The sequence below is a fragment of the Danio rerio genome, chromosome 8, assembly GCF_049306965.1.
Source record: "Danio rerio strain Tuebingen ecotype United States chromosome 8, GRCz12tu, whole genome shotgun sequence".
Taxonomy (NCBI): domain Eukaryota; kingdom Metazoa; phylum Chordata; class Actinopteri; order Cypriniformes; family Danionidae; genus Danio; species Danio rerio.
Window position 1 is genome coordinate 31,870,001 of NC_133183.1, and position 24,682 is coordinate 31,894,682.

Sequence of the window (24,682 nt, forward strand, 5' to 3'; positions counted from 1 at the left end):
AAACAAATTCTTTAGAAGTCAACGGTTATAGGTTAACATATTCCTTCAGAATATTTTCTTTTGTGTTCAACAGAAGAAAGAAACTCAAATAGGGTTGAAGCAAGTGAAGGGTGAGTAAATGATGGCAGAATTTTCATTTAAATGTGAACCATCCTCTGTAATATCTTGGGAAAAAATGTTAATGTCAAAATGATGACTTAATATCCTGAAATAACAAGATAAGCTTTCTCATCAACTAACAAGCTTCTTTTTTCCACCAGGGCTATCATAAATACCTTGAACCAACCATATTGCAGATATTTGTGTGTTTAAAATCATGTCAGTTGGTAAGCTCTCTTTGTTAATTTTTTGCAATGAGGTTGACATATTCAATGTCACCTTGTACGTTGTTAAATCAACCATAATTACATTAGCTTATATGGAAAAATATCGAACACCCCTATATGAGAGTAGACACGTGTGCAGGCATGCAGGTGGAAAGAACATCAGTCCTGCTGTGAAATTATGCTGATGCACTTCTCATGTAGCCTCTTCACACACACACACACACACACACACACACACACACACACACACACACACACACACACACACACACACACACACACCTGGAGCATGTGGGTAAGACATGCATATTACATAAAGCAAAAAACACAAAACACAAAAGCATGCATTAAAACAGCACATTTTAAAATAAATAACACAATGCAAGAAGTTGCAGTAAAGAAATAAAAAAAAAAACAGCTCCTTTCTGTCAACATACATCAATGAGCAAGCTGACAGATGCTGAGGTCGGGTCGATTGTTATTTTTGTGAGCTACGTGAACACGGCCACCTGATCCACACTCACTTAGTATAGACTGAACTGTCATGCAGGATTGAACAGTCAGTGACCCTTCAGCGGAAAACCTGATCCGTCACACACACGCGCACACACATATTTGGAAAATCTGCACATGTGTAAGCAAATCTAAGTACTTTTTCAAATTAAAACATTTAAAATATAAAAAAATAACACCATTCACACAAACTTTTACAGATGTACTTTTTTTTTTGCTAGGTTTTAAAGAACTTAAAAACAAACAAAAAAATTAATTAATTAATTAATTAATTAATAATAATAATAATAATAATAATAATAATAATGTAACAATAATAATAATAAAAATAACTATGTCTACATGCCTAAATGGCCTGACTTGCTGCCATGTGATTGCCGGATTAGAAATTTGTGTTAATGGGCAGTTGGACAAGTGTACCTAATAAAGTGGCCATGGTAATAATGGATTAATGTTTACATGGCTGTTTATTGTGCCTAAGGAGATAATTCTGCAAAAAATGGTTAATTGCTGAAAAAATGCTGATGTTCATCCCATCTATACTAGTTTTTCCATGATCATAAACCAACAATTAAAACTAAAAAGAAAACATATTATAGCTTTTAAATGTTTTTTTAATGCATTGCTAAGTACTTGTCAACATACCAATTAGAATTATTTTAATTATCTTAATGTAACTATTAAAAGTAGGTAGATAACTTAAGTGCACCTTGCACTAGAAAAATAATTTGTGAATATTTACATTTTATTTTTAAAAAATAATTCTGTATGTTTTGAAATGAGAAATGTTTTCTTGGCAAGAAGCTGAAATAAAACACTACCATTCTGTTTAGTTTTATGATAATGTTTATAAAAGAAAAATCCACTACATTTTATAACCCCATTTAAGGAAAATATAAGTGAAGATGGGCGTTATTTTAATAGCAAAAAGTAATGTTCATGCTTCATGGTTCATACATGGTGAGTTTTATTTAAAAATTAATACCAAAGTTTTTAAATATGAGCAATCATAAACCTACTTATTTTTGGTCGTTGGTTTTTAACAGCCTTATTTTTTTCCCGACCATTTTACATTTGAAGTGTCATATGACTGTACTGTATAATAATCACACAATCTCTTCACAAGCATCCCTATTAAAATGACATGTGGCTCTCTTTCTCAGAACAGTGGGCATCTTTTTATAGAGTAACAAGCTTTGGTTCTGATGATCAACTGGAGCTCATTTGTTTTTGACAGTTTGTCTTGTTACTAAGTGAATCAAGGTCGCTGAGGCCGTGCGCACAAGTGTCTTGCTAAATTTAGCAAACCCAGGAGGGTGCAAAACAGAGAGCGATCTCTTTAAACTGCCTTTATTCTAAAGTGTGTTAAAAATGTAAAATTACGGTCATTCTGCGCTGATACTTAACCCGATTTGCGGTGGCAACACAAAGAGGGATTGAGGGCAAGTTCCCAAACGAGGGACGAGAAAAGCCGATATACAGAAAACTAATCTAGCAAGATTTCAATATCAGATAAACTGTTATGACCCTGCTGCCAAAGCACATGCTCTGTTCCTGCACTCTACCATTACACCTGAATCAAGAAGGGGAGATATCACTTCTGTCAGCTTTTGACATTCACCGCATGTTTACAGAACATATGTCTAGTAGACTATATTGTTGAATAAAATCTTCACTTTGATGAAAAAGGTATTTTTAGTGTATAATGTACCTTTTATCATTTGATTCAGAAGTAAAATAGCCCATCGTTAGCTGTAAAAAAAAATGCAACACTAAAACCACCAGTAGGTGGCAACATGATTCACTGAATCAATAATTTAAACTATTCGTTCAAATGGCTGATTCATTTCAATATGTAGAAAGTATTTATGATTAACCAGTGAATCTTTCATCTAAATGATTCGTTCAAAATGGTGATTCATTTTGAAACGCAGAAAGTAAATAGGTGCATTTAAATTCATGCAGCGCTGTGCAGACCTATCAAAATCTGTCTTAAGGCAGTGCATGCTGGTTAGAAATTTTGTCCGGACTGATGGTGCACCAACGCCATGTGACTGTCACATGTGGCATCAAAGTACCGTGACAGCGCTCTAAAGTTCACCGCATGACAACAACCGCCTGTGTTTCGGGTTTATTATTTCACAAATTTCATCTCACAAATTTCAAAACATACAATTAACTTTTTTTTACCATCTAAATCTTGTATACATCATGCTTATTAAAAGACTAAATATTATCATCTATATTATCATATAATAGTATCATCTTTTGTTAAGTAATTTGTTTATAAAGGCTAGATTGTTTGCACAGGTTTATTCAGCCTTTTTATACAGACGACTGTTTTCAGCTCCATAAATGATTTAAATGGTATATTTTAGTAAATAACCTAAATATTAACTCAAATAAGTCTTACAGACTTGTAATAAAGTAATTATATTAATTGATCCTGTCCAGCCCTATAAAGCTTTCTTAAAAAAAATTAATGAAAACATTTTTTTTATCAAATATAAAAAAATAATAAGATTATAAAATATTACAATTTCTGTAATTTATTCAGAAATGTTAAAAGTGACATTGATGTACGTTGCTCTTCCTGGGAAATTTCTAGTAAGTGGAGCTCATTTATTTTGGTCCTTTTGTTCAATCTTTTTGGATTAAAGTTTTTTTTTTTTTTAATGCTTTCATTATTCAAAATAATCCTATGATCGTGCATATTTCTTTTCTTTTTATGTGCCCTCTTGTTTTCCCCTTATTTCTCATACATTTTTTATATAGGCTACCAGTAATTAAATTTAGTTAATAATTCCCTTATTGTTAAAAAATGAACTGTAGTTTGTAGAGACTGTATTCTGTTTTATTTGTACTGTAAATCTTTTGATGTTACTTCAATAAATAAATTAATTAATTAATAAACAAATAATGAGGCCATGTGATCGGCCATCATGACTGTAGCAACTTTGAGCCCCGAAGTGTCCGACCTGACATGTCAGTTTTCAACTAATCTCGTTGATTGCCGGCTGCAGCCATGCTTCATGTCACCTAGTGTCTGTTTGAATGAATATAATATTCAATACAGTAACTCGCTCACTGCATAACTTTTTGCAAAGTTAGTAACATACTTGTCAGCTTGCACATTGTAAAAATAACAATGATATTATCCTAGACAACAAATATTACACATCTCAGATTATTTAAAAAAAATCGTATATGATGGACAACAAAAAACAGCTTGTTAGAAATAACATGCATTTATCAAATCAGGCCATTTTATTAAACCTGCAGATGCACACTGTGCATTTGTGCTGTCTTTTTAAATAACGTTTTTGATTAATTCAATGAACAAATTAAAATATTGAGAAAAATGTAGGTCATAATTAAGAATGTCAATTATTAATTGAAAATTACTTGTAATAATAATAATAATAATTAAATGCCATAAGCCTTTAACATGTCATACACAGTCATGAGAGAACATTAGCCTTTCCACATTCTCCGTTTCCTTAAAAAGCACAGCAACCTCACATTTGAAAAGCAAATATAGTTACAATAACAAAAACTATTTGCTCACATTAAGGATGTTTGCGGTTGCCAGTGTGTAAATCTGAGTACAATACTTAAATAGTTAGTAAACTCATTAAATAGTGTGGACATCGGAGTACAATCATTAAATAGTTTTTATAAATAGCTTTTTCAAACACAATTAGCCTTTATTTACAGTAAAGACACTTTCCTTTAGGTGAGGATGGCTGTGTTTTGAGTTTCATTTGTACATCCTGCTATGCCACTCTGAATGTGTATGTAGACACATACATTAAGTCAACCATTGATTGTTAATCTAAATGGTGATCTATCATGGGAATTTGTGGTCCCTAGCCAGAAAGGTACAGTGTGCATTGCAGGTTTAATGATTCACATGCATTCATCATGCAGAGGCGTTCTGTTCTCACCTGGAGGGGGTGATGGGAGTGAGGTCTTTGCCCATTGTTTGAATGACACGTCGACCCCAAACCCACAGTCCTGCGCAGATTCCCACGCCACCGTAAAAGAGCAGCCAGACAGGTGTGGCCGCGTCCTGCATCACTCCACCCTGATCGTAGATCATCCACAGGGCCACCAATGGACCAATCGCATTACTGTTACAGATGAAACAAACATGTGATTACAGCAAACTTATGACACAAACTACATGCAGATGAAAACACGCAATCAATCTAAAATCGAGTTATGAAATTAAATAAAATCTTTTTGAAAAGATGCATTTATTCAATCAAAAATGTATAAAAGTAACAGGATATAATAAATATAGTATATGAGTACACAAGTTTTAGCAGGCATGTAGTCCTCTAGAGAGGCTCTTTTCTTGTCATTAAAAAGGTTGAAACCATGGGTGCTCCTTTATATTTTTTATAATATAAAAGTTTATAATAAAATATAATGCTATATAAATGTGATAATAATTATAATAATAAAAATAGAAGCAGCAGTATGCAGTATGCCTGATCATATTTTTTCTTCTTTAGAAAGTATTATTTGTTTTATTTTGGCTAAAATAAACACAGTTTTTAATAATAAATCTGACTTTAACTGTGTGTGTGTGTGTGTGTGTGTGTGTGTGTGTGTGTGTGTGTGTGTGTGTATGGGGTGCATATTTCAGGACGTAATAATTAGAAATATTAAAGAATTATGAGAATAAAAATAATAGATATAACTTTATTAACATTACTAATGTCTCTAGTGTAACTTTTGATTCATTTCTTATATCCTTGGCCTAAATGAAATAATCATTAATACTTTTTTCCAATTTTTGCCACCACACTATAAGAAAAGCATATACCCAAATATAAGAATATAAATAATAATAAATCTACTACAACTAAGAAAATAATTTCAAAACAATACATTCATCTGTAGTAAACCTCCAAACTGCCAAAGCCCTTACTTCTTTAATAAACTTTTAAATGTAATCAATAAACCATTTGATACATTAATGTGTGAATATTAAAAATTAAATATGAACTACTAACACATCTAATTATTAATATTTATCCTAATCAATGCCTTTTACAGCATTTAAATTTTATTGTAACAGATGTGCTCATATTTTATTCAGTTCATTTGCTCTCCAGTCTAGGTATGCGCCGTATAAGTTTCTGACGGTATGATAACCTTGGATAAAAAAAAAAAATCACGGTTTCACAGTATAGTGATTACTGCTGTAAAATTATTTCTTTTTAAATTTTTGTGAAAAAAATCTTTTTCCCCGTTAAACAAAATATATTTTATTTTAGGAAACAATCATAATATTTTGGAGCAGTAAACATGTCAGGCTAAAAAATAAAAATAAATCATTGACTTCTGCTTTCTACATTTGTTTCAAAAACACAGATTTCTTTACAACACATAGAAAAAACACAAAAAAAATCCTTACAAATATTGAATGGTATAACAATAAATTTTACTGCTTTTAAAACCTTGACTTTTCCAAACTGCGATAAACCTTAAAACCAGTTATCGTCTCATGCCTACTCCAATATATTAAAATAATTTAAATGCACAATGAGTTATTATTACTTTTATTTTTATTATTAATAATTACAATAGAATTATTTTACAATACAATTATCAAATTATGTCACCAATAAAAGTAAATGCAAGATCTGAACCATTAAGACCTTAAGCAGCTGAAGTTTGCCCAAACTAAAGGCCACGTCTGGCTTTGGTCTTAGCAGTCTGGGTATGAGCCAATTCATCTGTAGAGCTGTGAAGCAGATCTGTGCCACTAACCTGAATGCTTGTTCTCAGGACACACTAATGCCGTGGAATGTGAAGAAACACAGCAAATAGTACAGTAGGTCTTATTCTGACCTCACTAATTACAAAGCAGACCAAAAAGCTAAAACATTAAAAATAAAAAGCTGAAATTATTCAAATAATAATACCAACCAAATATATTAAAGGTTCTCAAAAGCATAATGAAAGAACTCAGAATCCCAGAAACCCTGTTTGCTTCAATTCTGATATTTTAATCACTCACAGAATTGTAGCTCAGAATTTAGCAAATGTAGGACAGTCATGATATCTATTTTTGTTGTATGATATATTATTATCAAAATATATTATGATAAAAACTATATTATAGTCCTTTTAAGACTATTTTATGTCATCATGTCATAATATAATGACAGAATGACAATATAATAGCATCACAATGCAAGTACACTCTTCCAAAGGAAACATCAAATTTTATTCTTAAGAATATTTAATTTCATTATAGTCTTATCTTAACAATTTAATAATTAGACATTGGAATCAGAATGTGATTACACATATCCTTAACAATAATAACTTTTAACAAAAGATAAGCAAGATAAAAAGTAACGGAGGCTGCGCCTGCAATATCCGATATCTTTACATTTATATAGCGCTTTTCTGGGCACTCAAAGAGCTTTACACATTGGGCTGGAATTTCCTCATCCACCACCAGTGTGCAGCATCCACCTGGATGACACAACGGCAGCCATATTGCGCTAGACCGCACACCATACACCAGTTGATTGGTGGAGAGGAGACAGAGTGATGAAGCAAATTATGATATGGTGATGGTTAGGAGGCCATGATGGTCAGAGGCCAGTGGACAAATTTGACCGGGATGACAGGGTTAAACCCCTACTCTTTTCGAAGAACATCCTGGGATTTTTAATGACCACAGAAATTCAGGACCTGAGTTTAACGTCTCATCCGAAAGACGGCGCTCACTGAGCAGCATAGAGTCCTTTTTACTGGGGCGTTACGACACACACAGACCGCAGGTTGAGCGCCCCCAACTGGCCTCACTAACACCACTTCTGGCAGCAACCTAGCTTTCCCATGTGGTCTCCATATCAGATACCGACCAGGCACAATCCGGCTTAGCTTCAGTGGGGGACCATGTGAGTTGCAGAGAGCTAGCTGCTGGCTAAAGTAATTTATAGTAAATGCTATAGTGTTTTTTTAAAATCATACTTACACTGACACCTTCAATAGAGATAGTGTACAATCAGCTAAAATGTTGCAAGAATCAGTTATGTATGGGCCTTATATAGCACTAAAATGATTGCGGTCATGAGTCATGACCATTTGTTTTGCAATAAGTGGGTATATTGATTATTGTGACATGCCTAAGCAAAAGCAAATAAACCTATAATTAAGAAATAGCTTTTTAAGAGCCACTATTATACATAAAATAGGGTCATATTTTGGTTGTAAGGGTCTCCAACAACAGTCTAATATGCATGCAAGGTCAAAAAACACTTTCATGGTCTTATAATCTGCATTTATTTTTACGTAATTATCCCAGATGATCGCTGCTGCGATTGGTTGACACTGCCAGCCTTCAGCACGAGACAGAGTGAAATGCCGCAGCTAATCAACAATATAAAAGTAGTCACAGTGCATACACACTTTATAGTGTAAGGCGTGAATTTTGGCTGCCAGAGGGTGAATGTAAATACAGACGATGGACTTGAAAATACAGACGACTAACTATTTTATTGAGCAAAAACTCCAACAACTGGCAAAGAGATCTCCCAGCACACTCTACCTATCACGAAACACCTGATGACTCGTTATTAAGACGACTCGTTTGAAGCTCTATGAGTCGACTCTTTTATAGATGAATCAACAGTTTTAAACACTGAACACTTACAGATTTAAGCCTTAGCTGGATATTTCACTTCACTAAGATCTGTTACACACTACATGGAAGGGCATTTTCAAAAACCCAAAATTTGGGCTCTTTAAATTTGAATGAAAAACTCTAAATGGTGAGATCTTACTAAAAACTTAAAATAATAATGGAACATATAGCTTTTTTATTATTATTATTATTTCAAGTTATAAACCCCACAATTAAAATTGTGAGAAATTAAGAACTGTGCAAAAACAGTGCTGTAAAATGCTAATTAAAATCTAGTAAACTTGTTAAGAAGTGTACAAAGTAATAAACTAATAATAATTCTGAGGAAATTTGATATAATTGATAAAATTGAATAACAAATTGCAAGAAATAAAGTTACAAAGACTTGTAAGACCCAAATGCTATTGCTGCTGGAAAATTCATTACTTTAATATTGGCATTTAAAATTTTGAATTGCAAGAAAGCCGCAATAACTCGCAATAATAAAAATACCTTAAAAAACTTTTTTTAAATGCTAAAAAAGAGATATAAGTATAGTATATGTTATGAGTTTAATTATCAATTATTCTAGCAATAATGTTTAAAACAGCAATTCTGACTTGAGATTTTGCAATATACATTGAAAAAAATTATTCATAGATTATTCCTTGAATTAACTATTTATTTGGGCTGAATTTAAACAAGCAAATTAAAGTTGAACATTACTCAATTTAATTTGTTTAAATTCAACACATATTAGTTGTTCGCAACAATTTTGCAGACATTATTTTTAGTGTAGCAAAAGTCACATCTGCCCATGGCCAGCAGCTAGCTCTCCGCAACTCTCACATGGTCACCCACTGAAGCTAAGCAGGGCTGTGCTAGGTCAGTACTTGGATGGGAGGTTGCTGTCGAAAGTGGTGTTAGTAAGGCCAGCAGGGGTGCTCAACCTGCGGTCTGTGTGGGTCCTAACACCCCAGTATATTGATGTGAACTCCATACTGCTCAGTAAACATCGTCTTTTGGATGAAAGATTAAATCGAGGTCCTGACTCTCTGTGGTCATTAGAAACCCCAGGATTTTCCTCAAAAAAAAAAAAAAAAAAAAAGCAGGGGTTTAACCTCGGTATCCTGGCCAAATTTGTCCACTGGCCCCTGTCCATTATAGCCTCCTAACCAACCCCATATCATAACTGACCTCATCACTGTCACCTCTTCACCAATCAGCTGGTGTGTGGTGTGCGGTTTGGCGCAATATGGCTGCCGTCTCGTCATCCAGGTGGATGCTGCACATTGGTGGTGGATGAGAAGATTCCCCCAAAAATGTGTAAAGCGTTTTGATTGTCTAGAAAACCACTATATAAAAAGAATTATTATAATTATTATTAACTACATATAGAAAACACTAACAACCATATTTAGCAATATTTATCAAAGGAACAAACCTGTTGCTTGAAAACTTATAATTGAATTATTAAATTTAATCAATTCAAAAGATTTGTAAAAGAAAACGGAAAAAGCTTATCCGATTAATCTATCGATTAGTGGTAAAAACTAACCAACCCATCCATAAACTAACCTTAAAATTAAAAAAAATTAAAAAATTAACCAACACATTGAGTGTCCTCTTACCTGACATCATTCCCCCCATGTGCGAAAGAGCCGAAGCAGGCTGTGAGGATCTGCAGAAAGTGGAAGAGCAGGAAGACCTGAGAATTGTCTTTCTCCGCCTTGTCCTCATCAACACAGTCCTCTAACACCCCTTCAGCCGGAACCCGTGGCTCCCTTTTATCTGCCGCCAGATTCACATCCACATCGCCCTCCTCCGCTTCAATCTCAGCCTCCGCCACGGCATTACAGTAACTGGAGTAGCTGTCGTAGCGCAGACGCTTCTTGGAGTAGAAAACGGTGTCGCCTACAAGCTTCTCGCTGTCCTCTGGCGGAGGCGCACTGGATTCAGAGCGCAAGAGCGGCTGTACAGGCATCCCACAAATGGCCGCAGTGTAGCAGGTGTAGCTGTTGTTGCGGCGGAGGTGACGGTAGTTGTTGTCGGGACGGGAGCCGTGGCGCTCATCCTCCAGGCGGCCCTTGTGGATTTTGTGCAGGAGGTCTTTGTAGAGACCAGAGTCTTTGTGGACGGTATGGTAAACCTGGCCATCGCTGCGCATGTGGCCGTCGAAGCTGAAGCCTCCATTGGAAACGGGAGATTTCAGGCAGCCATTGGTCATGGAGTTGGTGCGACCTGATGAAAACAAAACAAACAAACATTAAATGAAACAAATATATCTTAGCTTAGCAGAGGACATTTTTGTCAAAAGGTAGTTATGGGCTGGCTAATATGTCCCCAAAATAAAATTAAATTAAATGTAATTATTTTTAAATAAATATATATATTTTTTTAAATATATAAAATATAAAATAAAATAAATAATAATAATAATAATAAAAAATAAACACAACATTTTTAAATTAAATTCACAAATTGTCAATTGACATTGATATTTATCACAATAAAAGTTAAAGGTCTATATATCTTTCAGGTGTAATTTTAGATTTTTGCTTTGAGTAAAAGCTGTAAATAGTTGGTTGTTTAAAAAAGGTAAAGACTTGGTAAACTAAATCTACAATTTTATAGTAAAAAAACAACACCAAAAGTTTCAATCAGATGCACATTCCACCAATTCAGGGCCACTTTCAAATACATAGCCACCATCTAAAGCCACCATCTTAAGAACTAGTTTAACCACCTAGCATTTAGCCGGGGTAAGAACTTTCGCTTTTTACATTTGAAATAAATCAGTCAACCTTTTTGTAAATGACTTTAAAAAAGTTACGTCCAGTGTTTTAGGGGGGAAAAAATGGAGTCTAACTTTTTAAGACTCAAGCCCAAGTATTTTAAGCAACCAGCCCCTAGGGTACAACATTTACAATGATACAATATTTATAATAAACTTGTATTAAAACAGGTTTTTGTTGCTTTACATGACAGATTGATGCAGATTCAATAAAAAAAGTTTGATCAGTGTCATTGATCAGTAAAAAGATAGCACTTTATTTTATAGTTCTGTTTTGTGTGTACATATTATTATGCCATTGCATTATCTGAGTAATAACTAGCTACAATCCTTAAATCTACCCCTGAATTTAACCTTATAACAATTTCTTACATTTTTATAACACTTACACCTGGATGATGCAATGGTAGAGAGAAGCCAGAGTGATGAAGCCAATTATGATATGGGAATGGTAAGGAGGCCAGGATCACATCTCATCAGAAAGACAGCACTCAGAGTCAGTATACGAGCAGTATGGAGTCCCCATCTATATACTAGGGAGTTAGGACCTGAACAAACCGCAGATTGAGCACCCCCTGCAGGTCTAACTAACACCACTTCTGGCAGCAACCTAGCTTTCCCATCTCGTCTCCCTCCCAGGTACTGTACGGGCACAGCCCTGCTTAGCTTCAGTGGGCAACCATGAGAGATTTGCAGAGAGCTAGCTCCTGGCTATTATATACAATTCCCTATTAGATACAATTTGGCTATTAGATACAATTCCTGCAAAGATAAGCAGCACCATTTAGTTCCACTTTGAAGCTTAAAATCATGTCCAACATTTATTGAATGCATCATGTTTAATCAATGGAACATTTGTTGCAATAATAATAATAGTATCATCGCTTGGTCTTTGATGGTACCCATTAAAAAACAACCATAGTTGTTTTTCACGTACCATAGACTCTGCCGTTGGGCAGGACAGTTCCTCCATTAGCCAGGCTGTTGAGCTCTCCTGTGGACTCCTCAGTCATCGGCAGCACTGCGTCATTGCTGCTTTTCGCACCTGGAAGCTCTTTAAACACAGGAGCTTCCTCTTCCTCCTCAGGGATTTTATCCAAACTCTCATCAGAGATGCGAGAAAGTGCATGCTCTTTCTTCAGACGACCTGTTTGTGAGAGAAAACAGTAAGAAATTCATGAAAGCCAGCATGTATGTATTAAATATCAATTATTATTATTATAGATTAAAGATATATATTGGTACCATACTGGTTAAGATCCTTTATTAGTTTTTTATTACTTATATTGCCTATATTGTTTTTTAAATATTTTGAAAACAAATTTCTTTTGGGTTTACATTTAGATGCTCATTAAATGTACCATATTCTCTAACATAATCTGTCAGTGTTTTTTTTTTTTCTGAAACGTGCGGTGAAATATTCTAAAGCGACTTATTCTATGTTATGCCAAGCCTCAAAAACATTTTTGGATTAGTGCTGGAAGAGAACAGGATTTGTTACGGACTGAAAGGAACTTAAATAGATGTTTATAATGCTTGTAAACTTTCAAAATGTATTTACATTTTTATTTGTGCATGTGTGGAAATGCTACTTTTTCATTATTCTTTTTTAATTACAGTAAAGTTGCAGTGATGTGAAAGTGTACTGATATCTTATTTTTTGTACATGTTTGTCACTTTAATGTTTCAGATCATAAAATAAATTTAAATATTATTCTTGTATAACACAAACACGTCTAGGAAAAATTGGTTTCAAAACTGCATTGTGTGAAAAAATGCTTTGCCCCCAAATTAATTACCTGTCCACGCTTAGAAACAACTATCTCAAGCATTTTCAATGACTTGCAGTGAGTCTGTTACAGTGCTGTGGAGGTATTTAGAGTTATTGTAATTCTGCCACACTGATTGCTTTGAGCATGAATCACCTTTTAAAGATCATGTCACAGCATCTCAATTGTTTTCAGTTCAGGACATTGACTAGGCCCCTTCAAAGTCTTCATTTTCTTTTTATTTAGCCATTTCTAACTTTATTTGTACATGTGCTTTTACAAAACAGTTATACATCAAATAAATATTATTTTTTGAACTTTTGATAGAAACAACTTTTACACATTTTGGCAATTAAATGTTTTTTTTTTTTTATCTAAATGGCCAAAAACGTTAAATGACAAAGTATCATATTATTTATACAGTTGTATTAGCTCAACTTTTTAATATTAGTGTATCCCTATTAATATCCCTTGAAACACTGTTTGCAAAGAGGAATTTGTGAAAAAGTGGAAATTACAAGCATAATTTACAAGCTTACAGTGATAATAACAATCAAGCAAACATAATCATTAATAAACATAGAAAATCCATGCGTGTAAAACTGTGAAATAAGTATGATCACAACTGGCTCTTTTTAATTGAGCAGTGATAATAAACAACTATTGTAAATGAGGAAAACTAATTTAAAGTGTGTGTAGCTTTTATTCATTATCACTGCACCATTAGTGCAATTTTGATGCTAATTTGAGCTTTACCCATAGAATTGATACTTCTAAAAAGCCTGAAAGCCAATGAATAAATAAATCAGATTTCAAGGATTTATACAGCTTGTCACATGGGAAACGGCACTATGAAACAGACCCTTGATCTGAAACTAAATTTAATCAAGCATGCAATAGTTTAATAAAGCACTAATCTGCGAGTGAAAGCAGTGCATTAGACCAGACACTGCAAGCAAAAACAGCTTTTCATCCACTTGTCAACACTTATAAGGTGTTTTTATTTCAGTTTAAGTCAAATAAAACATCCAAAATACACTTTTAAGTGTTCCTTTTGTTGCACTTTATCAATTAGGGTCTGCATATTTCAATTGCATTGCCTATTTTTAAAGGTGATTTTCTCAAAACCTGGTTTTCCTCCTGCACTGAGGCGTAAATCTCCACTCCAGCCACCTTTGCTTAGATCAGACTCCACAGTTTTTAAAGAGGAATGTTCATAAATAATTTGCCTGATATATACAGTACATACAGTATTATATACAGTATTGTATTGACCAAAAATCATGAAAATATTTGTTTTCCATGCTGTTTTTCTGAATAATGTGTGATAAAGAGATTCCCAAATCCCCTCAGTAAATATCTTTTACTTCAACGTCAAAAAATTAAACAAGACTTTTAAAGCAGACTCCGTGTTTACATTTTTATACTCCATTAAGAGCTAGATACAAATTAGAGCATATTTAACATATTTAAACAACATTGTTGAAATCTTTCTGTAATGCAAAAAAAGTTCGCAATTCTCAATGTAAACAAAACACGTGGCCATTGAAAAAGTACAGCGACGGCACAAAGTCTGCGTGACTCATCTGAAAACACAGTGATGTTCTCAAATAAACAGCTTCGGTTTATTTGCTTTTCATTGCTCTCAGCGTCGGCCCAACGCAACACGGAGCCAGGAGAAATCATTCTGTACATGAGCAAAAGCCCAGCAGAGCCGCAGATGTGAGGCAGATCCTCACGCTGAGACTCATCTTTGACTTTTTCCAAAGCTACATTAGAAATAACATTGATCTCCATGGCCAGGTGTCAAGTGGAAAAACACGTGAATCACACGATTTCTGTGAATGCAGTTAGTAATCATAACCGTCTTCAGATGATAGATTTCATATAAAAAAAAAGAAGTGTGATGTATAAAATGACTAAAATACTGTTTTACTTAATACTCAGTGTTTAAATGTTTCCATGCGGTTTTGGTCAGAATCAAATCTCTATAGACTATAGTCAGGGTAAAACAAGGCGATAAGAGACTGAAGTAATGTACATTTAATAGATTGAACTGTTGTTTAACACTATCGATATTACCAATCATATCAACAAATACTCCATACAACTCTTGTGTAAGTTATGAGCTGTGAAAATTGCATGATCTAGGACATTTAGTGTATGTCATTGCAAAGACTGTATATCGATCCCTCATCAGATGGATACAGTATAATTTAAATTTAAATGTATTAAATGGGATAGCCCCTTGAGATGAACCATCTCATTTTTGAGAGGGTCCCAATGAAGTACATAAATCAAACGGAGTACATCAAGTCATAACAAAAATACTGCTAAACAAAACAAACAAACAACCACACACAAGCAAGCGGCACACTTCACCTGAAACACTTCCCACAGTCTAAACTCTAAGCAAGCAAAAATATGAAAAGTACAATTTGATATACAAATAAATAATAAGCATGTAAATAGGAACCAATATTAATAACATTTACGAGTTGTTTCCAAAAAAGAAGATAAATTAGTTCTGAAAAGACTAAATGTCTTAATTGATCTAAAAGAAGAAAAACGACAGCCACGTTGTTGTAATTCTTGAAATAAAAAAGTAATTCTGTTGCATATGTTGAAGAGAATATGAGGAGCTAAATGGAAAAAAGTTGTTTAAATAAGAAGGGAAACTAAAATAAACACATTTAAAAAGAAACAAACTACTACAACTTCCAGTCATGCACCACTCACACGCACCTGTTCCGAGTTCCTGTGATTTTACACACACAGACACAGCTAAAGCTCATCATTCACTCATTACAAGGACTATATATACAGCGCACACACACACAGATCAGGGCTAACTCGTGTTATACTGAATTGTGAACATTACGATGCATTTTCCTTTTGCCTTGTCTTGCCGTATTTGTCCCTCTCTGTTTTTGATTGATTATTCCTGATACTGCCTGCCTTCTGACCACTTACCTGTCATTTGTTTACAACTCTGGATTATCTGCTTGTACTCGTTTGTCCCTGTGTTGACCATTGCTTGCCTGACTATTTGTAATAAACCTAGATTTGGATCCGCACTTCCTTTGTCAGCATTCACTTTACATTACAGATACTATCTGCAGAACTTGGGTTAAGCAAACCAAGAGATGTGTATATGCAATGATGGGTTCTATACAGACATCTTAAAACAAACTTGCATAGAGAGTTGAAGACCATATTTAATAATTTAAATTAATATCAGAGGTACTGTTATAAATAATCTCAGGATAATAAATAATAGGGAAAATTAATTGAGAAATCAATTTCTTTTTTTTTTTTTACTTGAAATGAAAAACAATTAATAGAATGATAAAGAGAACCTAAACACCGATATGACTTTTTAATCCTAAAACAAATATGGGGTTTAAAGGACAAATCAAATACCTAGATATTTAAATAATTATGTTAGAATTACAGTATAAGTAATAATTTAAATGCAATAATATTACAAATAAATATGATATGGTTTTAATTATATTTTTTATATTTTTTAATCTTACCTTATAATGGTAAATGTTATTATAATGATAATAATATTGATGTTATTATTGGTAGTATAATTATTAAATACTTGACGGGTCAATTTAGGAGTAATATTTGTAGATTGCTGCTGCTGGTTCTATTGATACCAACACCGATGATACTAATACTAATAAGCCCTTTTAATTATTTAAGCAGTTTTTATAAATCAAATCACAAACAGTTACAACTGATAAAACAGATAAAAATACTGATTTCTTAATGTTTAAATTAAAAATGCTTTAATATTAATGCCATTATTAGTACTGCATTTAAAAGGTTATTATTAAATACTTTAATTCAATTTAATTAAATTTTCAATAGTTTTTATATATGTCTTGAACAATAATATTAATAATTATTATTATTATTATTATTATTATAATAGACAAAGTTATTTTAATATATTACAAACAGCTAAAATGCAACAGATAAAAATCTGATTTGGTTATTTTTGTCTAATACAATTAAAGAAACGACAACAACTTTTGCTTCGTCTATATATTCTGTCTGGTTTTAATTATTGTATATTAAACATTTTTATTATTCAATTTATATTTTTATTTTTAAAGTTTTGTTAACAATTGTTTTATTTTAATCGCTAAACTAAATAAAGCACATTCATTTTTATGTCTGGTAAAAAAAGTATTAATTCATGCCTGCACCGAGTTTTAGGCCCTAAGTAGTACAAACATTCAAGACAGACATCAAGCAGCACTTAAAGCGACGCGTGTACAAAAGAGAAAAGGACAGTACGTACTTGCTATTTTCCTTCTCATCCAGGGGCAAACAAAAATCCAGACCAGACCGGCACATACCAGCGCACCAGCCAACGTAATGAGGGCAATGGCCCAGACAGGGAGCATCTCCAAACCCAGTACTGCAAAATACAGAAAGAGCACGACACGGTCACACACTTTGACACACACTCACACTTTATTCATCAAAACATTACACTGAAAAGAATACCAGAATAAATGTGGGAAATTAGGTATATTTAATGTCTGCATTTATGTGATGATGAATGAATGAATGTGTTTGGTGACTTTCTTACAAGGAGCTCCAGTGTACATGATGGAGAAGGTGTTGATCCCGATGGTTGACGCATAGAAGAGCGGCAAAGCACGGAGACCATTAGGAACAGGGTCATCCTAGAAACATGAAGATCATTAAATAAGCTTCAACTATGAGTAAAGCACAAAGATTTCATGTAGAAGACAAAAAAAACATGGATTGGCTTTTATTTCCCTTTTCTTTTGTTTATCCATTAAACTCACATTAATTGTTAGGTAAGAAATATGTACAATATTTTGAAAAAAAAAAAAAAGTTCCATTATTGGTTGCAATTTAAACAGCCAATTTTAAAATTAAGTAATATTATAGTGTTTATGTAATTGTTGATTAATAATGTAACGAACTATTAATTTTTCTTGGTTAAAGATTTCTTTTTTGTTTTAGTTTGTATTATTTTTATTTAGATTAAAATTATTTATTTATTTTTTACATTTAAGAAGGTCTGCACGATACTAGAAAAATCTGGCATTGCAATATTGTTTTATTTTGTGATATTATTTTGTGATTTATATTGCGATATAAATATAATTTCTCCTGATGACTTATTATCTCTATTTGGAAAGAATTTATAATGTTAGATCAACTGGGATAATTCTGCAGTGGGAGTGCATCTCCATAAAATCCAATAAACAATCTATCAATTACCCCGACAGATTTTCGTTGTGGTGTGTGCTATGTGTAGTGCATTTCTGTATTTGCACTGTTGTGAGTGTTTTCATGCACATGTTTAGTCAATGATTGATGAATTGATCTTTACTATTTGCGTCTCCATAAAATCTAATAAACAACCTGTAAACTTTTTGGGGGCCCCCAGCACGTTTTTATTGTGGTCTGTGCTATTTGCAGTGTATTTCTGTATTTGCACATGTTGTGAGTATTTTCAAGCATAATCTATAAATATCTTCAAGAAAAAGATGCGACAAAAATCAAGTGTTTTATCATTTCCCGATAAAAATAAAAATAGTTTAATAAAATTAATTGTTAAAGTCACAAGTGGTGCAATTTCTTATACCTGAGTGCTTTTAAAATCATTATAAAATTCCAGGCATCAAAAAAACATGTAAATGATAAATAATGCAAACTAAATAATGCATACATCCTGTGATGCGTGTCTATTGCAAATTGCAATAACGCTGCTGAAACGATATACTGTGCACCAGTACATCTAGGTATTTCGCTGTTATGCAAATACAAATTTTTTTATTACTAAATTATTATTTTATTATCAAATAACTTTCAAATAGTTTTAATACATTTTTATACATATGTTTAGATTAGTTCTTTTTTTTTTTTTGAGAAATTTAGCTTTTCAACGTCAACATTAAAGCAGCAGCCCTTGGCCAATAGTTTTTAATAGATTTGTTCTAATATTAATATTCTTATCAGCTTTATTTCACTATAATAGTTCTATTTTGTCATTATTTATGCTGTATTCCTGCGAAAACAAATGTCTTTAGAAAACGTACAAGTAGAAGGTTCAAGATTTATGCTTTCTTTTACAGTTTTATGAATTTGTTGGTTCCATTAAGAGTTGTATAATTACTGTATATTCTCATTTGCACAGAGAAATACCACAGAATGATAAACAGCACTTTTCTACACATAAAATATAGTTGCTATAGGAGATCATCATCTTCCTTTTGGTTTTCACAGAACAAAAACACAGAAGTCTAGCTCAACATTAGGTTGAATGAAAAAAATAAATAAATAAAAAAGATGGACTATTCCTTTAAACCACAGTGGTTATGTGGCCGCAGGTTAGAATGCAAATGATAAATTATAATACAAACTCAATAGTGCATATATCCTGCGATGTGTCTATTGGGAATTATCACATTGCGATATTTATGCTGAAATGATAATATTGGCAAGCCCTACATTTAAGTATTTGGCTATTATGCACTTTTTATTTTAATTATTAAATATTTATTTATTATTAAATATCTTACATTTTATTTTAAAGCATTTTTGTATATCCGTTTCAGTTAGTTTTTTTATTTTTTATTTGAGCTATTCAGCTCTTCGGCATTAATATTGTCGAAGCAGCAGCTCATGGCCAATAGTTATTAAGAGTTCTGTTCTAAAATTACCATTTTACCTCGGCTTTATTTCACTATAATAGTTCTAATTGGTCATTATTTATGGTGTATTTCTGCAAAAAGAAATGACTTTAGAAATATTACAAGTAGAAGGTTCAAGATTTATGCTTTCTTTTACAGTTTTATGAATTTGTTGGTTATATTTAAAGTTGTATAATTATTCTATATCCCTATTTACACAGAGAAATACCACAGAACGATAAACGGCACTTTTCTACACATAAAAATACAGTTGCTAGGAGATTCTGCTCATCATTTTCCTTTTGTTTTTCACAGAACAAAGACACAGAAGTCTAGCTCAACATTAGGTAAAGTAAAAAAAAAAAGGTGGACTGTTCCTTTAAACCACAGTGTTTATGTGGCCGCAGGTAAGAATGCACTTCCCAGCACCAAATTCTTTAAGGCTTAAATATGTAAGTGTTTACAGAGAGGGAGTCGACACCAGGCACACATTTAAAAGATGAACTGCAGTCAACTGTAAAACAGACTCATCACAGACCACAGATGAGCTATTGTCAATGCAAAGCTATCTAAACAGCCACAGGCATTACTTGGAAAGAGTCAGTAGAATGAAAACATATTTCAAATGGTATATATATGACAGTAAAAGGCTTCTACTGCACTTTAAGGTTTACACTAGTCATCAGAATAATATAAAAAAAAATACTTAAAGATCCTGTGAAGTTCTTTGAAATATGCAATTTTATTCAATGTTTGACGTAAATCTCAATCAAAACATGATGAGAAGGTGAGACTGTAAGAAGTAAGCCCCTGTGTGAGTTTGTGGCATTATTTTAGGCATGCTTAGAATGTACAGGCCAATGAGCTTTTCTATTTAGAACAACAGAATATTGTTGAGACCAATCTAAATGTGGGTGGGTATTTATCTCTAAACTTATAATACTATTTAAGTCATATGGTGATTACTCAAAGTTACTAATAGTTTAAGTAAATTGGTCTGCTTGATTGTATTTTAATGATCATGGTATGATCAAATAGTTTTGTTTCCATTTAGTAGATAGCAGATCTATGGGGACCACACAAAAAATATCCTAAAGTGAGCAAGTAGAGTTCTGCCATTTTTGCTGAAATGGGAAAAAAAAAAATCAACTGCTGGATCTAATCTCACTATATTTGTTAAACGTGATATTTAATTCATCTTGTTGTTTATATCTGACGATATATTCCGCGATTTTGGTCTACTGAATCAATGTATGTTTTGTATTTTCAATGAGAATGAAAGGAGGCAGTTATGCTACATGCTCCATTTTGTTATAAATATGTATACAGTTAAGATGACATTCAAAAAAATATGTAGCTACATGATGCCTCAACATTTTTAGTGTCTGTTAAGTTAATATCAAAATGAAAGTAGGCAGTTCCTTAAATCATGTTTTTATTTTATTGTTAAGATAGCCAGGGTGATGTGAATGAGGTTATAAAGTACACTGTTCCCTTTGAAGAATTGCCCGACGTGTCCACGGGAGTTTGTTTTCCATATCTTGCAAAGTCTGAACTTACAAGGTAATGATGCAAAACTGTGTTGTGCAGGCTACTTAATATGGAGTAAAAAGCCCCAATCAGATTGCATCAGGCGAATGACTGCAGCCCCTCTTTTGTTTTCAGATGTCTCTATTTTCCTCAATCCACACTGACACAGAGCAGCAGCATTTTAAAATGAAAATGGCTCCTTCAGTGTTTTCAAAAAGCTCAGTTTTCAGGGCGCGAAAACTCTGGGGTAGTGTGGATAGATGGTGTAACACTAGCAAAACGTATGCGTTATAAAACGAAAAAGAATCAATGTAAACGAGGCCTTAGTCACTAACATCATCATCAGCAATTAAGGTATGCTGGATGGCTGCTTCGCACTCAGGGCTGTTTATGGTAATAGGGAGAGATTTCAATAATAGGCTTGACTTTCCCCCATTGATGACATGTTCAAAGGAAGAATGTCAACCAAAGTCTTCCTGCAGACTGTTTTTATTAAGTGTGATCATAAAAAAATATAATTAATAAATGTTTAGAATTAGAGGCTGGTTATACTCGCACACTGTTGCCACACAGCTGTTTTTAAAGTCCTTATTATAGGGATTTTTGCATAATAGGACCCCTTATAAGTCCATATGAGCATTGATCTGTTTTTTTCTTTTTCTACACTGACGTTAAAATTTGTCAAAGCGAGATCAGTGATATAAGGAGATGTAAGACAGAGTAATAGTCGACCTGACTCACCTTGCTCAAAATGAAATATCGAATGACGAAGAAGAGCAGGCCAGACATGAGACCAGACAGCAAAGGTGAGATGAACCACGAGGAAACTGCATCACACAAACAGCAATTATTAAATCAATAACACGCCACAGTAATGACGCATTTCACTGCTGGAGGCAGAAAGGCCAACAGGCCATGATAAATAAATTACACATCTTAGATAGAATAGCATTGACAACATAAATGAGAAAATGTCACTCTAGGGAACAATACATAAACACACACACAGAATATTGCTTGAGGTTGGACAAATGTGTAATGTTCCTTAGTGTTGAATGCTCATCAATGAGAATAACACTGGGAAATATTGTTACAATTTAACTAAACACTTTAAAATAGATTAAAATAAAATAAAAAATCTTTATTTCAATGATGCTAAGTGGTTTAATTTGTTGTGACTAAAAAATCAGGGTTATTCCACAAAATATTACTGTTATATAATACAAACATGTACAGCTACGGAATTTAAAACACTGGTATTGTCTTGTCCAATGATCAATAAAAACTCAAAACATTGTGCTGTTTTTGTTATGCTCCCTGGCAATATTTTTATAGTAATTTAGAAAAATGTCCTGCATTTTTTTTACACAATAAAACTAAATTACATTTTACTCAAGCATATAACTTAAACATAAATCCAGAGAATCTGAGAATTTTCAAGGAGTCTATATACTCTTTGGCTGTCCATTAATGCCTTGTTGATTTGGTAAAATATAAAAATATAAACTATACACATTTTGGTGGTAATCATGATTTATATTATTATGATTGATGATATATGATTGATTATTAGATGGACCAAGTTGAAAAGACAAGCATTTATTTTACACCTTTTAAAGTAAAAAAAGTTGAGATTTTATCAATTTAAAGGGATAGTTCACCCAAAAATCTAAATTCTGCCAACCTTCAATCAACAACCTGTTTGAGTTCCTTCTTCTTTGAAACAAAAGAAGATATTTAGAAAGATCTTGGAAACTTGTAACCATTGACATCCAGAGCATTTTTTTTTCTACTTTGGCTTTGAATTCTTCAAAGTATCTTATTTTGTGTTCCCCAGTAGGGATGCAACTATTCTAGATTTAGGTTGTATGATTATAGTCTAAAGAATAATCATGGTTTCATGGTTATCACGATTATTATGTATTCATTAATTTCAAAACATAACACTTTTGAAATTCACATGAAAACTCCTAATATTTTAAAATGTTATTTATTTCTGCTCAGTAACTAAAGAATACAGCACAAAATAATAATAAAAAAAAAACAAATAATAGTCCATTTCTTTCTTTGGACTTAATTTATTTGGAAGTAATAATTTTACACTGAACAATGAATAAATAAATGAATAAATAATTAAATGAATAAATAAATAAATAAAAATAAGAATTAATAGATAAAATTATTTGTCTAATGTAAATCTAAGCTTCATATTAGCCAAGTATTTTCCTTTTAAAGAGAACAAATGTGGTCAAAGGCTGCTAAACCTCTGTCTGAAAGGCACTTTTGATCAACTATTACACAATTGTTTAGTATTTTTATTTAGTCTTATTTCTTTTTGGACTAAAAATATATTCCATGCAAAGTATAAAGCTGACCAGTCAGTTCTTGTCACGTGACTTGCGGTGCGCTCACTGCATTTTTTCAACTAGGTGCGCCTGGAAAGTGTGAGCATGGCGCTCCCAATATGTGCCTCCATTGAAAATAACGAAATTGCATGCACAAAAGACACGATATGAGAATGGCCTTTAGTTAATAGCCTCAGCTCCAGTTTGCATGCATATTAGCCTTGGTATTCAAGCTCGAAAATTTAAACTAACGCACAGTTGGCATAAATTTGTTTATTTGCAGCAGTCATGTTCCATGCAGAAACGTGGTGTTGAGAAGCCTTTATGATTAGTTAACTGTGATAAATTAAATTGCAGTTAATAGTGAAACCGGTTAATCTTTGCATCCGTATTCACCAGAAAAAATAAATTCATGAAGGTTTGGAACCATTTCGAAGAGAGCAAACTGTGAGAAAGTTTAAATTTTTGAGTAAACTCTCCCTTTAATTAATCATCACTGAAATAAAAAAATAAATAAAAATCTTTGTTAAATAGAAAATTCAAAAGAACAGCATTTTTTTGATTCTGAATTTTTGTTACATCATAAGTGTCTTAATTTACTAATTTAATTCTGGATTTAATCAGAACATTCCGAGTGATGTATTTATTTAGAAAATATTTTTAAAATATTAATTAGATAGCAGAAACAGTAACAGATTTTATAAATATACTGTACATTAAAGGTTCAACATTTCCTGGCATGCAATTACATACCATAGCATGATAAATTATTATAATTTTTTTTACCAATTTTGACTAACTGCATCCACTGTACTCCTTTAGTGCCAATAGCAACCATGGAGAAGCCAATAGTAGATCCCACAATGCAATGAGTTCCAGAAATGGGCAACTTCAGAAAAGAGGCGATGAGCTGCCAAACCGCAGACCCTGAAAGAGACAGGAAAATGAGTGGGAGGTGGAGCAACGAAAAAAGCCTTTCTGCCATATGTTCTCCTCCCTTCTGCCTTCAGTCCAATCTCTACGGGATACTATAAAACATTACAATGTAGCCATTCATTA

At 32.9% G+C, this 24,682-nt stretch overlaps 1 protein-coding gene across 7 annotated transcripts in view; it reads right to left on the minus strand.

Annotated features, from left to right (window-relative positions):
• Positions 1–24,682, minus strand: part of slc20a2 (solute carrier family 20 member 2) — a 117,650-nt gene that overhangs the window by 18,827 nt on the left and 74,141 nt on the right. For 5 of the 7 annotated variants that reach the window (XM_073909551.1, XM_073909552.1, XM_073909549.1 and 2 more), the window contains 7 exons: positions 24,410–24,550; positions 22,020–22,105; positions 17,669–17,765; positions 17,375–17,494; positions 12,225–12,434; positions 10,125–10,734; positions 4,787–4,972 (listed from right to left, as the gene is read on the minus strand). In XM_073909551.1, the coding sequence (XP_073765652.1) occupies positions 4,787–4,972; positions 10,125–10,734; positions 12,225–12,434; positions 17,375–17,494; positions 17,669–17,765; positions 22,020–22,105; positions 24,410–24,550 (1,450 nt within the window). 7 annotated transcript variants of the gene reach the window in all.